This window comes from Nansenia antarctica, assembly GCF_963989245.1.
Source record: "Nansenia antarctica genome assembly, chromosome: 6".
In the NCBI taxonomy this organism is placed as follows: domain Eukaryota; kingdom Metazoa; phylum Chordata; class Actinopteri; order Argentiniformes; family Microstomatidae; genus Nansenia; species Nansenia antarctica.
This window is the reverse complement of record NC_137676.1, coordinates 61857775-61873843: the sequence shown is the minus strand read 5'-3', so window position 1 is coordinate 61873843 and position 16069 is coordinate 61857775. Positions and strand designations below refer to the sequence as shown.

Here is a 16069-nt window from a genome sequence, read left to right as displayed (position 1 = left end):
CATATAAAGGAATCAGCAGGAGAGGAGGGGGTGATGACTGTGGGTTGGGATACAATGACAAGTCCTGGAGTCTGTGGTGCTCTGACACCTCTGACAGTTACTATGCCAGGCACAATAGTAAGACAACTCACATACCTGTGCCCTCCTCTGGCTCCCACAGAGTAGGAGTGTATCTGGACTGGCCGGCCGGCACTCTGTCCTTCTACAGGGTCTCCTCTGACACACTGACCCTCCTGCACACATTCCACTCCACATTCACTGAGCCCCTCTACCCAGGGTTTGGGTTTTGGAAGGATGGATCTTCAGTGACCCTGTGTAAACTAGTCTAAGGGAGATCACACTGAACACCTAAGGCTCAAAGATGTTGGATCATAACATGATGTCATGATGTAGTTTTACACACATCAAGCTTCATACACTCAAACTGTGTGCCTCTGTGTGCAGTGTGTAGGGTGTTATGTGAGGGTATAGTGTGTAGTGTGTAGTGTTTAGGGTGTAGTGTGTAGTGTCAGTCCCACTCAGACCACTAGAGGGCAGCAGTACAGGTCCTGTGAGATGGAGGAGTCTCTGACTGTAAAGTCTTCAGGATTGTGTCAGTGTAGGTTTATACTCCTGCCTCAGATCCTATCTGCAGCAGTTGATGAAAACCAGTTGATTATTTGCTCATTGTGAAATATGTGAAAAAGTGCAATAGACTGACAAAACAGAGGCGTGACATTTTTCTGTATATTATTTTATCACCTTTTATTATTATTATTTTATTTCTGGAAATGCAACTGATCTTGAAACAATCCAGATGAATCATTATATTATCAATCAGACTGGTGATGAACTCTGAGACCCAGAGTCTCTGACCCTGAGGAGAGAGAGTGGATGTGTATAAGACTTGGTAAAGTTGTGTGTTTGAGTTCAGATGCTGTATTATGGAGCTGTGTGTAAGATAGCAGGGAGTGGATGTGAAGACAGCTCTCCTCCTCTGTCAATACAACATGTACATGTTCTGGAATTCACTTTCCATGTATTTCTGTGCCTGCCTATCTATCCAATGTACATATTTTGCATATATTTCTATATCCATATATTTTCTTGTGTGTCAGTGTAGCTCTTGTGAAGCCTTGCAAGTCCAAATGGACAGACAGAGAGATTTGGGGCAGGTGGTCAGAGATATCTGGGGCTGGTGGTCAGAGAGATCTGGGGCTGGTGGTCAGAGAGGATGGTGCCTCTGTGTTTTAGTTGTAATTATTACAATAACTTTATCACCTTCTGCCTCCTCCTTCTCATTCTGACAGAGGCGCCATAGTGGCAGCACTAGTCTACTAGCCTGAACTAGCCCTATAGTCACGTTCCTTCATTTTAATATTATGATGATGATGATGATGATGACGACTGCATCAATATCAATAAAGTGTTTGTGAAACAAAGAACTGTGTGACCTCATGATGATTCTACACATGTCAGAGAGGCATGTCTTGTATTTCTACCTGAACGCAGCCCTGTGCAGGACCATGGACAGCTCCTGATCAGCCCACCTGAAACCACTCAGCAATCACACAGCTGCAGGCAGTGGAGCCTTCAGACAGACAGGCTCGAACCAGCATGGAGCTGGAGTTTTACAGTAGAACAGTAATCATAGAAATAGACCTTGAACAACTTGACATGAAACATCTACTTTGAAATTGAAAGAGTTTATGAAAACGCATTTTTGGGAGTTGTTATAGACCACAAACTATGTTGGAAAACACACATAAACTACTTAAAGACTAAAATATCAAAGTCTATTGCAATACTGCATAAAACGAAAGACATACTTAATCCAAATTCATTACACATATTGTACCGTTCTCTAATAGTTCCATACATAACCTACTGTGTGGAAGTGTGGGGAAACACATACAAAACAATCACAAATCCAATTTATTTACTACAGAAAAGAGCTATACGAATTATAAACAGAGCTGCCTATCAAGAACCAACTAACAAATTATTCATAAACACCTATGATCTCAAATTTAAAGAATTGGTGGACTTCAAAATGGCACAAGTCATGTATAAAGTAAAAAATAAGATGCTTCCAGACTGTATCCAGAGACTATTTCAAGTTAGACAGAGTAATTATGAACTCAGAGGAATATGTATGTTTATGAAAACAAAGATTAGAACAAATGCAAAACAAAGATGTATAACAGTTAAAGGAGTTAATTTATGGAATACTTTTGAAAAGGAAATGAAAATGTGTAGTACATTAAAAGGATTAAAAAAAATATTTAAAATAAGATGATTAACAAGTATAAAACAGAGGTTTAAATATAGTTTTTGTTTGGTATTTTTATTTTATTTTTTGAACTTTTTGTTGACATGCGTAAGTGACATTTTGTTTATAAAAGTTTCAATGTTTTGATTATGCATTCATGGGGGGACATGCATACATGTAACAAGGGTAGGCGCAATAAGCCACGGCTTCAGCCTACACCTTTTTGGTCCTGATGTTATAAATTGTGACTATGTACATTTTCTTATATCTGTATTGTGAATTGTATAGGGGACCAAAATAAACATTCTCAATCAATCAATCAATCTACGATGAGGAAGATGGATGGAAACCCAGAAGCCCTGGTTACACCTGGTAATATATCTGCAGTATTCAATGTCTTCACTATGAAGTCACGTTTGCAGAGTAGTGTGTCTATGGTTGTGTCTACTGCAGACACTGCTAACAAGCGCTAGAGCTCAGAGAATCTATCCTAGTCGATATGGCGTACACACCTACTCAGAGTAGGAAGGAGTAGAAAGGACATGCTCAGATGTAGAACCAAGCTTCAATGCAGAACCATGTCCATTCTAGCAATTCTGTTGCTATGCTGGGAACCTTTGTAGTGGGTGTGGTCCCCAGCGTGGAGCTGCATGAGGGGTGTGGTCCCCAGCGTGGAGCTGCATGAGGGGAACCTGAGGCAGCTTCTGGGCCTTGCAGCACTGTGTGTGTGTCTGTGTGTATCTATCTATCTGTCTATCTATCTATCTACCACCCTCTCTGTCTGAAGGTCAGGGCATGGAGGACAAGTGAAACTTGAAACATTTCCTTTTTATTTTCTACAGTCATATCAGTAAACAGCTCTGTTGAAAGCTTGATTATAACTGAACTATTGATGCAGTGTTTTTCCATCACTCTGTGTTGGAGACATGACCCTGAGCACAGAGCTAAAGGATGAAGGAGCTCCCATGGATAATGGGAACAATGAGAGCTGGGTTTCAACAACAACAACTAGGACTTGCAGATACAACCATAAAAGTAGAACAACAAATTAAACCAGGACTACAGATTACATTTAATACAATTATAAAACTAGGACTACGGATAAAACTAAGTCTATTGGTACAACTAAGACTACAGATTAAACTAGGACTACAGATAATACTATAAAACTAGGGCTACAGATACAAGTAGGAACTATAGATAACACTGTGGCTGTGTGTGGCTATGCCTTGCTCACATAAGAGAATGAAGCTGGGGGGAGGAGGGGGGTCAGGGGTCAGGGTTATGGTCAGGGGTTAGCACAGAGACAGAGATCTGGGGCTGGTGGTCAGAGGATGAGGGGATGTGTATCTAACTCTGTAATTGTATTGATCATTTCCTGTACTTATAACATTCAAGCCTCTTTAGCTAAACCATAGTTTTACTTGTATCCACTTTAAGAACTGATTCCTTGGTGCTCCCAGCTACATGATGGGTGATAAGGAAGTAGAACTGTGGGTGGGTGTGGCTACATCTAGATCACATAAGAGATTTGAGATACTGTCAGTTTCCCTGCCTTCTGCAACCTGACACCTCCTCAGAATTGTTCAGACACGGTATAATTTATTTGGATGAGAAATATCTTGCCCCACCCCTCCCATGGTCACACATTAACAGGTAACTCACCTGATCTGTCCTCCATGTCATCAGTAGAGAAGGTCAGTCTCAGACTAACCTCTCTGTCAGACAGAAGCCATCAGACTGTCTTTAGTCCTGACTGACAGACAGTAGAGAAGTACAGACCACCAATCTAAAACTACCAAATCGATCAGCAGCAAAGCTCTGTTTTCTCTTTACTCTGGAGACGATGGCTGGTGTTGGAGACTGAGGAGTCGAGTATCGAGTCTGTAAGGGGTGACTGGGAATCATGGAGCATGGACATTCTCCTCTGTAACAGCTAAGGGATGAGCTCCAATTTGTATCCACAACCAAGCCAGAAGAACAGAAATGTGAGTAAACTCTCTTGTTGATTAATCATCATATTTAACATGATTGAACTCTGATAGAAATGTTCACTCTGAATGTTGTCGTGATACTGAGCAGTAGAAATCATATGACTGTTTATTGTTCTTGTTGGTAATTAACCAGGAAGAGGGTGCTCTGCTGGAAATGTGTACTTGTGTCATGTGAGGTTAGGTTGTATTGTGTGAGCTATGATATTGAGCAGTAAAAGTTGTGTAACTGTATATGGTTCTTGTTGATAATTAACAGTGATGGTCCAGTCTCTCTGGGGAGAGAGAGGAGGGGACAACTGCCTCTAAAATGAATCTCTCTGGGGAGAGAGAGGAGGGGACCACTGCCTCTAAAACGAGTCTCTCTGGGGAGAGAGAGGAGGGGACCACTGCCTCTAAAATGAGTCTCTCTGGGGATGTTGAAGCCATGGGGTAAGAGAAGTGTCTCTGGAGGGAATTTATCATGAAGATGATGATATTGATGATGATGATGATTATAGATACTTCATTTATAACCAGATTAATGTTAGACTTAGTAATGTAGATATGCTGTAGTTCAATGCATACTGTAGCACCAGACAGTGTTTCAACTCTCTCTAGAAGGCTTGTCCATGGAGGAGGAGAGTGGATCCTGGAGGGAGATGGCCACTAAAAACCTAAAAGCTACTTACAATACAGATATATTCATCATCTACATCAACGTAATAAAAAATATATATTTATCTGACCCAGGAACTATGTTTAACTTTAATAACATTTTTTTACTGATTTATTGCCAAGCAATTCAACTTGTCAGTCAATTGTTAGAATTTTGTATTTTTTGCACAAGGCACAGGGTTGGCCATATTCGGCGCCCTTGGAGCAATTAGGGGTTAAGTGCCTTGCTCAAGGACACATGCAAGCTCCCTCCTGAGGAGGTGATCGAACCAGCGACCTTCTGATTGCTAGCCGGCCACTCAAATCTCTAGACTAGTTACAATGGCCTAAAACAACAATGGGTATATCTCAGTCAGTATACAGTCTGAAACTTGCCCCTTTAATGACTGTGCAAAAGGCTTCTCATATCTACAGAGTGACTATGACAGTAATCATGATGATCTGATGTCCTGGTTTTGACAGAGTCCAGCAGGAGAGACCAGCCTCACCTGTACCCAGCTGTGTGTCCATGAAGAGTGACTGGTCTATGGGACGTCCATATAACTTCAGAGAAAAACCTCCACATTCTGGTCAAAGGTTTGTTTGATGTTTATTCCTTGTAGTCAATATCCTGACGACTTAGACACAAATTCATATAAACACATGACATAGATAATTTTCTGTTTAACATGTGAGAATGTTGGTGTCTTTGTGTTTGACAGAGTCCAGCAGGAGAGACCAGCCTCACCTGTACCCAGCTGTGTGTCCATGAAGAGTGACTGGTCTATGGACGGTCCAATAGAATTCAGACAAGGAACCGTCACTACTACACAAGGGTAGGTGTAACATGGGGATGTGATGAACTAACTGTGAGACTAGGCCACCTGTTGGTTTCATGAGGTCCTCAGGTAACTATAATGAACTCAGGTTCTACTATCAAGGAGGGAGCATGGGAGTAAGGCCCACAATGCAACAATCATTAAATTAAATTTCGTTCTCTCCTAAATTTCGTTGTTTGGTACCTGTACTGTAGCAATGACAAATAAAGTCCATTCCATTCCATCATTTATTGTCCAGCTTATAATCACATCATCTTCAGCTCTAGGAGCTCAGCACATATTTATCATTAAAGGCAGAATTTCAATGATAGACACATGTAGATATACTGTAGTTCAATGCATACTTTTAAAAGGTTTAAACTGGAATAATCACATCGATCATGTGTGCAAGAGATCCATGAAGATGCTTGGTATAATGAGAAGGGTTTGCCCCCTGATCCACTCCTCTGCTCACTTAACCTTGTACTATAGGTTCTTATTTCCTTACATCAACTACTGAAATATAGTCTGGGCTGCTACTTATCCTTCATACCTCAACAAATTACTTGTTATCCAGAAGAGGTTCCTAAGGATGATCTCTCACTCTAACAGATTCGAACCATCTGCACCACTATTTAGGAAATATTCATTATTACCCATTAATAAACTGAATATTTTTCAAACATGCTTATTCATACACAAATTCATCAACAACAAGCAAAATCTTCCTTCTACTTTCCATAGTTTCTTTATGTTCTCATCAGACATCCACTCTTATCCAACAAGATTCAATAATGACCTCCACTTACCTTTCTGTCGAACTTCTAGCCACCAATTCAACATTTGTTATAGAGGTCTGAGAATCTGGAACACCTTGAGCTCGCCACTGAGATCAACACCTCGATCGGCTTTCAGAAAGCAACTGAAAAAATATCTAATTTCGTTATGAGCTGTTCATTTTATATTGTGGTGCTTTTCCCGTTGAAAGGTGGGCAAGATGGAAATCTATGTTTATTTTTTTACTAATCTTACTATCCTTTTATCTATTTTCAGATTTCTTTTTTTTTGTCTTGTGTGTTTGTATGTGCTATCCTACCTTTCTGCCCGATGGATATGATTTTGTTTGTGGTTTCTTTTCTCTTATTGACATGCATTAAGTGTTCCTTGATGTTTATTTGAAACATAGATATTGACGGGAGTGGAACTATGTACAAGCCTTCTGGGCTTCGTTCCCTCCTTGCACAATCTCTTGTGTGCTAAATAAATAAACTAAACTAAAACTAATACTGTAATAACAGACAGTGTTGCAGCTCTCACTAGAAGGCTTGTCCACGGAGGAGGAGAGTGGATCCTGGAGGGAGATGGCCACTAAACACCTAAAAGCTACTTACAATACCGATATATTCATCCAGAATGGCTACATCAATGTTATTTTTTTGTAATATTCATCTGACCCAGGAACTATGTTTAACTTTAAAAGCTTTTTTCTTTTTGTACTGATTTATTGCCATGTAATCAACTTGTCAGTCAATTGTTAGAATTTGGTATTTTTTGCTCTGGGCACATGGTCGGCCATATTCAGCACACCTGGAGCAATTAGGGGTTAAGTGCCTTGCTCAACGACACATGCAATGAATGAATGAATGAATGAACCTTTATTGTCCCCAATGGGGACATTTTGTTGTCAAACAGCTTAGTTATGGCAGAGCTCCCTCCTGAGGTGGGGATCAGACCAGCAAACCTACGATTGCTAGCCGGCCACTCTAACCTCTAATCATACCTCAGTCAGTCTACAGTAATCTGAATCATGCGCCTTTAATGACTGTCCAAAAGGCTTTTCATATCTACAGAGTGGCTACAGAAGTAAAGCTGATGTTGTGGTTTTGACAGAGTCCGGCAGGAGAGACCAGCCTCACCTGTACCCAGCTGTGTGTCCATGAAGAGTGACCTTTCTATGGGACAACCAATATGCTTCAGACAAGGAACTAGTAAACAAGGGTAGGTGTAACATGGGGATGTGATGAACTAACTGTGAGACTAGGCCACCTGTTGGTTTCATGAGGTCCTCAGGTAACTATAATGAACTATCAATGAGGGGGTTATGGGAGTAAGGCCCACAATGCAACAATCATATTCAGCTCTAGGAGCTCAGCAAATATGTATCATTAAAGGCAGAATTTCAAATGTTAGACTTAGTAATGTAGATATACTGTAGTTCAATGCATACTGTAGCAACATACCGTGTTGCACCTCTCACTAGAAGGCTTGTCCACGGAGGAGGAGAGTGGATCCTGGAGGGAGGTGGTCACTAAAAACCTAAAACCTACTTACAATACAGATATATTATATTGGACTGACCACACTGTCCCCACTCTCCTCCTCCCAGCGCACCCCAACCCTCCATCATAATGGGGATCCCCTGAATGAAACAAAGACAGGTTCATTAACACTCTGTCCTTCACAATGCCACACTCCTGTGTAACTGGCTCTAGGAGCTCAGCTCATATGGCACATTAAAAAAACAACTCCACCTTGTAATCCAGGGTCCAGCAGGAGAGACCAGCCTCACCTGTACCCAGCTGTGTGTCCATGAAGAGTGACTGGTCTATGGATGGTCCAATAGAATTCAGACAAGGAACCGTCACTACTAAACAAGGGTAGCTGTAACATGGGGATGTGATGAACTAACTGTGAGACTAGAGCCCTGTCCGGACGGCATATAAATTACCTGAGGACCTCGGTAATATTTTTTTACCCTAGGACCCCAGTGATTTTAATGACCGATCCGGATGGAATAAAAAATCTCCATGCATGTTTGCGTTTCGGGTACAAGCTGCCATTTAACCTCACAGAAGAAGAAGCTGTTCCCGGATGTTTCGTCAGACCCACAACACAACGCACGTGTAGCTGCCATTTAACTCCACAGAAGAAGAAGGTGTTCACGGTTCTTTCGGAAAAGTACTTGTCAGACATGCCGCCTAAAACGCGACACTGGACCCGAGAGGAGACCTTATGTCTCATCTCAGTGTGGGGGGAACCACGCATCCAACGCCTTTTCGAGCAATCCATCCACAACCACAAAATTTGGGATGAAATCTACAAGCAGGTCTGTGACAAATCTCCGTCGGTAAAGACGAGATTTGAAACGACGAAGTGCCGTGAAAGGATCGAATACCTAAAAAAGAAATACAGAGAAAGCATCAAGCACAACAGGAGAACCGGTTCGGACCCCATGTACTCTCAGTACTTCTTCGAAATCGATGCTGTTTTGGGTAAGTTAAACATTGTATTGCGTGCTAGCAGGCTAACGTTAGCTAGTTGGCACGTGCTAACTAACTGAACTTTGGTTGATATCAACAGGTTGTCGTCCTATGACTAATCCTGGACATGCTCACATGGACAACTTCAGCTCTGGTGATGAGACTGTAGAGCCATCTGGTAAGATTGGATATCACCATCCTTATTTCAAATATCTTTTTACAAATAGTGAGTGGATATACGACTACCACTAACGTTACAACAACTATACTAGTCTAGTACTACCATTTTTTACAGTGAGTAGACTAGATCATGTTACTGCTACTAGTATAATAATAATAATAATAATAATAATAATAATAATAATAATAATAATACGTGGCTGTTGTTTATTTCAGAATCCCCAACTGAACCCCCTGATACTGAGACTGACTTTGGCAGAGCAGCTGACAGATCAGAGTTCCAGCACAAGCAAATCCAATGGCACTCCACAAGGTAAGAGGTCTACTAATATACATTCTCATTTTAGAAGTGTGTTTCATATACCTCCATCTCATGGATGCAATTATCAAAATGTAAGATAATGATCAATTGTTTCTTTTTTTACAGTTGCACAAAAAAGAAGAGGCAGAAAGACCAAAATCATGGAAGCTCTGGATAAAAGTATTGACCGACTGCTTGACCACGACAAGGAAAGTGATTCTCTCAGCCATGGAAAGGAGAGATTCGCATGGGAGCGGGAGGTGGAAAGCAGGCGGTTGGATCTCGAGAGGTCACGCCTCGACTTTGATATTAAAAAAATGGAGGCTGAAGAGAGGCGCTCATGATAATCGACTAATGATGATGCAGTTTATGCAGCGTATGATGCCTACACCACCACCCACTTGTATGTATCCTCCTATGTATCCAGGTTCTTTGGCTGACACAACCACATTTCCATATGGAGCTCCTATGCCACCAGCTCCAATGGCTACACCAATTTACCAGCCAGACTCTCCTTAGAAGCCTGTAGTTTAGGGTAGCCATAACACACGACTAGTCACTTTGCTTTGCTCCTTCCTAGTCATGCTCGTACCCCTAATTTTTTGTGGGAACATTGTATTAAAACTAGCCATACTTTTTCATGAGTAATACAATGTTCCCACAAAAAATTAGGGGTAAAAACATGGGGTATGAGTACGACTTGGGAAGGAGCAAAGCGAAGTGACTAGTCGTGTGTTACTAAGTTTAGAGTAGCTCTGGACTGGTACAGAACTACAGCCCTGTCCTAGCCAATGTTGTTCATGTTTAGGCATAGGAAGTGAAAATAAGTGTTAAATACTGTGGGTATGTTACATTTTTATTTTATTTGTTTCCAGACTGTTAAAAAAACAACCCATCTTGGGGGGCACTTAATTTCTCAGGTGCTGACAATTGTACACTGTACATATTTTTACTTTTACATTTATACTTTTATTTTAACTGAACACTACTTTTCGTTGAAGTTGTTAACTTTGTTTGTGGAGAAGATCCATGCTTCACAACTGTAGTGCTTTTCACCTGTCAGCAACCAAAAGAAAATCTTTAAATAAAGATACGTTTTTGATACACAATTCATCCTACTGCCTGTCTGCCTGCAATGTGTGCGACTAGAGCTTCACGGATCCTATCTGCAGTGGTAAGTGCAGGGAGGATCCCCTCTGCAGGGTCTTCTTCCTCAGGCTGGGCAGGTGTGTGGTCATCTGCAGGCTGCTCGGGTGGGTTGTCCTCTCCTCGGAGCGTTGGTGTGTAGTCGAGCTTCTGTATCTCACAAAAGTTGTGCAAAACAATGCAGGCTGCTACTATGTATTTCACATGTTCTGTTTGTGAGTCATTCCTCTTCATAATGGAACGCCACCGTCCTTTTAAGCGCCCAAAAGCATGCTCAACATGAATGCGAGCACTGCTCAAGCATTCGTTGAACTGTTTTTGAGGTCCCCTTGCTGTGCCGTCTGGGTATGGCTTCATGATGTTTGTTGTGAGGCTGTAGGCGGAGTCAGCAAGAATTAGCACTGGTATGTCAACACCTTGTATGTTCTTGGTAAAGGGGGGGAAGAATGTGCCATTATCAAGTTTTTGGCAAAGACGAGAGTTTTCAAAAACAAAAGAATCATGGCACTTTCCTGGCCAGCCAACGTCAAAGTCCATGAACTTGTACTCATGGTCAACCAGCCCCTGCAATTGGACACTGTACCAGCCTTTTCTGTTGTGGTAGTCGGTATGGTAGGCAGATGGTGCTACAATCGGTATGTGTGTACCATCCAGGGCTCCAGCACACATTGGGAATCCAGTTTTCCTCTCAAATCCTCCAGTGATGGCTTTCACTTCAGGTACAGTTGTAGGTCTTCTAACATACACTCTCTTCAATTTGCAGAGTGCCTGACACACCTCCCAAAAGATGTCGCATGCAGTGCTTTTTCCAATTCCAAACAGGTTGCCCAGGTCGTGGAATTCAACATTGCTTGCAAGCTTGTACAGAGTGACCGCCACTCTTTTTTCCAGGGAGACTGGGCCTTTCATCACCGTGGTTTTGGGGTTGACATACTGGCGAAGCTGGTCACAGAGGTTGAGGAATGTTGTTTGTGGCATTCGGAAGTTACGGTACCACTCAGTGTCATCAAAGTTTTGCAGGACGTCACATTCCCAAAACAGACTTCTCCGCTCCCTTGGTGCGCTGGGGGTGGGACACCAACTGCTCACTGTAATATAGAAAGCAGAGAAAGGTGAATTTAGCTTTATTCCAATGTGGGTGCATTGAGCAAAACATTAATAATACAGGGGGTAAGATCAAGGATGTTTTAAATGTAGGGTAAGATGTGTTGGGTTGGGTTAAGACTAGCCCAAGCCGCAACTGGTTTATTACATATAAGCCCAGAGTCACGGCTGGGCTGTCCGAACTGTCTCACAGTTGCAGTGCTACTGATGGGGGTACCCATGGATAACGTTCATATTTGAGATACGACGTAAGGAAACGGGTAAGGATTCCCCTCCCCTCCGATTTGAGCAACATGTGACTATTTCAGTAGCACTGTAGTAGAGAACAGTGGGGCTGTGTTGGCTAACATTATTAGGCTAGCTAGCTATTATTAGGGTTAGGGTTATCATCAACGAGCTTACCGGCAACCGTCATAAGTGTGGCCCATCTCTGCAGCTTGCAAGACCTGGCTCTTCTGATCGATTTGATCACTCTTCTTCTTATTATTGGTCGCCATGAGGGGATGACAGGCGTAGATAGTGAAGATTCAAGGGAGTCATTAATAATGTCCCAAACCACATCCATATTTTAGTAGGGATCTAACTAATTAGTACCAGGTCACGATCGACGTGAAGCAGGCAGAGCCGTAATGATGTGCAGCGTCAAAACCGGAAATGCTAGTGTTAATATCGCGCACGAAATCATGCAATACTGACATGTCGATCCGAACGGTAATAAAATTACCTGAGGACCTCAGGGTTTGCTGAAACACAGTAGGTAATTCCAGCCGGAATAATTACTGGGGTCCCTGGAGTAAATCACTGACATGGTCGGTCCGGACGGGATAAAAATTACCGAATGACCCCAGGTAAAACATATATTACCGAGGTCCTCAGGTAATTTATATGCCGTCCGGACAGGGCTATAGACTATTCTTGTTGCCATTCCTAAATGTCTGTTACATTATCATGCTATAGAATTAATGATACTTGTAGACAAAGGCTGTATGATTGAGACAGAAAATACATTATCTTCCATTCAATTACTATATTGTGTGTGTGTGTGTGTGTGTGTGTGTGTGTGTGTGTGTGTGTGTGTGTGTGTGTGTGTGTGTGTGTGTGTGTGTGTGCGTGCGTGCGGAGGCAGAGGGGGCTGCTCTGTCTCACTCTCTGAATATGTTTGCCCTCCTCAAATCCTGACCCACCTGTCCTTAGATCAGCTCCTGGGGCTACACAATACTGGACTAATAATAATAATAATAATAATAACCTTTATTTGTATAGCACTTTTCCTGCAAACATTGCAGCTCAAAGTGCTTTAATCATTATGTATCATCATTTCATACATTTTATTATTTAGTCATTTAAAAGCAATATTAAAAAGATGGGTTTTTAGTCTTGACTTGAATATTTGCTGAGGTTGCATCCCTAATGTAAACTGGCAGTGCATTCCACAATTTGGGTGCATAAAATGAGAATGCAGCCTCACCAAATCTCTTCTTTTGTACATGTGGTACACAGAGAAAGCAAGCACCAGAAGACCTGAGAGCTCTATTAGGCTGATATGCTAGCAAAAGGTCTTTCAGATATTCTGGTGCTGTGCCAGTGAGAGCTTTATAAGGAAGCAAAAGGATCTTGAAATCTATTCTGAACTTAACAGGAAGCCAGTGTAGAGTCGCTAAAATAGGAGTTATATGATATATTCTGCTCGTTTTGGTTAAAACAACTAACCCAATAGCTACCAAATACATTGTACCAGACGTAGAAATCCAGTGACTACATGTATCCATGGTTGCTTGCTCCACTGTTGAGAGCAACTATAACTCTCACTCATGAATTCTTGCACCACAGTGATCGTTTGGCTGCATGTATTTAGTTGTATTCCTCATTCAGGCTGAATGGATGTGATTTCGCATTTAAAACGAAGTGAAATTACTAGAAAACATATTGGTCTAGTGAAATGTTAAAATCCTAAAACAGCCCATGTAAGGGTTTTTGATGAGAATGTCATTATATCCTAATTAGGTGCGGTGACATGCAACTGGAAATGATGGATAACACATCACATAATTTTTCTCAGACTCAAAATGACTTAACTTGTATTTATTCCTCATTCAGGCTGAATGGATGTGACCTCACAAAGAGATGCTGTGAAGCGTTGGCCTCAGCTCTCAGCTCAGACTCCTGCCACCTGAGAGAGCTGGACCTCAGTCATAATGATCTACATGACGGGGGGGTGAAGCTGCTCTCTGCTGGACTGGGGAGTCCACACTGTAAACTACAGACACTGAGGTGAGGTCTTTTGGGGTGTAGAAGCATGAGTATGTTGGGTCATTATGATGCACTAGTTGTTCTGTTCACTATAATGCAATGTGTATAGCCTTTCAACTGCTGAATTAAGAGGGTTTAAAGCTGTAAAGATGCACATTAGAGAGGAACAATCAGATTCTTGATATCAGATGATGTGACACTATTTCCCCAGGTTCCCCAGGTTGTCAGGCTGTGCTTCTCTGGCTTCAGCTCTGAGGTCTAACCCCTCCCACCTGAGAGAGCTGGACCTCAGCTACAATCACCCTGGAGACTCAGGACTGGCGCTGCTCTCTGCTCTACAGAAAGATCCACTCTGTAAACTACAGACACTCAGGTAAAGCTGAATATGTGGCTGGACGCATTAATGACATTAATGCACAGTATCTATTTCCCACATGATTGTGTGAGTGTCATCCAACCACTGTATGTTCTTCTGTGGTTGATATAGTGTGGACCCTGGTGAAGGGTGTTGGTTCAAACCTGGGCTGATCAAATGTAAGTCTCCAACACTGTAGAGAACAGGACTGTGATATTACTCAAGAATCAGGGTACAGCAGAGTTCAAAAAGAGCACCAGTATTGTATTCATATGTAAATCTAAAATATTAGTAAATATGAATTAGTTGTATCCCTAGTAAAACATTTTAAATTAATGAGTAATATTTTGTGAAAAAAATGAATGCTACCATATAAAGCCCAGTTCACATCTATGCAACGGAACGCGACAGAACTCGCAGTCGCAAGGAATCGCCATTGATTTGACACGTCAAGTCTCAGCAGAACGTCCAGATTTTATGGAACGTCTGATATTTCTCTTCAGCCAATCAGAAAATAGCACAGACCAGCGTCATCTGTTGCCAAGAAGTGGAGTGGACCTTATTAATACGACCTGTTTCTGAGCCAAACAGGAATTAACATTTCGTGGTAACGATGAGAGTGCAAACTCTTCTAATCATGGTAGCTATGTTGAGCTATTACATGCTTTTGCTGAGAAAGATGAAAAGTTAGCTAGACATTTGTAGACAGGTAGACAAGACTCTTGAAACTCTCACCTAGAAAGGAGTACATCTTTGTGAGTGACATGAAACTGACCCCTCCGTAGCCAATAGATAATCCTTTGTTGTTGTTATACTGTATAGGGAGCTGGCTTTACTCAACTTTTAGGTCTGTCATGACAATGGGATCTGAATATTATGAGTGCAGCGGTGTGTTTTTATGTTTTTGTCTAGAGTGTGTGTATGTGCGCGTTAGCCTTGACAGCTAATGGATTTGTGTTGCAAATGGGAGGCAAGTTAGCTAGCTAGATAGCCTAGATACTCAAGTCAACAACGGCTCCATATTTCCTAGCTCAGCGTCTTCGCCGTTTATTGATCAGTGCTACTGCCAGCATGTCACTGTTGCTGTCAGCAATCTTGCAGGGTAAACACAAGTCGTTGTTATGGAAACGGTCGTCTGTGTCTCGTTGCGTCTCATCACCCATCTGTCTCACCACCAATCTGTCTCACCACCCATCTGTCTCAACACCCATCTGTCTCACCTGTCTCACCACCCATCTGTCTCAACACCCATCTGTCTCACCACCCATCTGTCTCACCACCCATCTGTCTCACCTGTCTCACCAATCATCTGTCTCACCTGTCTCATCACCCATCTGTCTCACCACCCATCTGTCTCACCTGTCTCACCACCCATCTGTCTCACCTGTCACACCACCCATCTGTCTCACCATCCATCTGTCTCACCTGTCTCACCACCCATCTATCTCACCATCCATCTGTCTCACCACCCATCTGTCTCATCTGTCTCACCACCCATCTGTCTCATCTGTCTCACCATCCATCTGTCTCATCTGTCTCACCCCCCATCTGTCTCACCACCCATCTGTCTCATCTGTCTCACCACCCATCTGTCTCATCTGTCTCACCACCCATCTGTCTCACCAGTCTCACCACCCATCTGTCTCACCTCCCATCTGTCTCATCTGTCTCACCACCCGTCGGTCTCAAGTAGTTGCCGAGTTTTTTCTAACGACGGTCTAAACGTTCTAAAACTGACCCGTCACGTTGCGTTGCATAGATGTGAACTGGGCTTAAC

General features: G+C 42.3%; 1 protein-coding gene across 1 annotated transcript in view; it reads left to right on the top strand.

The window, feature by feature from the left end:
• Positions 1-2750: 2750 nt before the first annotated feature.
• LOC308160792 (uncharacterized protein) overlaps positions 2751-16069 on the top strand; it is a gene marked incomplete at both ends in the record, with an annotated part of 85501 nt that continues 72182 nt past the window's right edge. Inside the window, 4 exons of the mRNA XM_080534729.1 lie at positions 2751-2772; positions 2891-2972; positions 5601-5714; positions 14158-14310. Of these exons, the coding sequence (XP_080390855.1) occupies positions 2751-2772; positions 2891-2972; positions 5601-5714; positions 14158-14310 (371 nt within the window). The remainder of the gene's footprint in view (positions 2773-2890; positions 2973-5600; positions 5715-14157; positions 14311-16069) is intronic.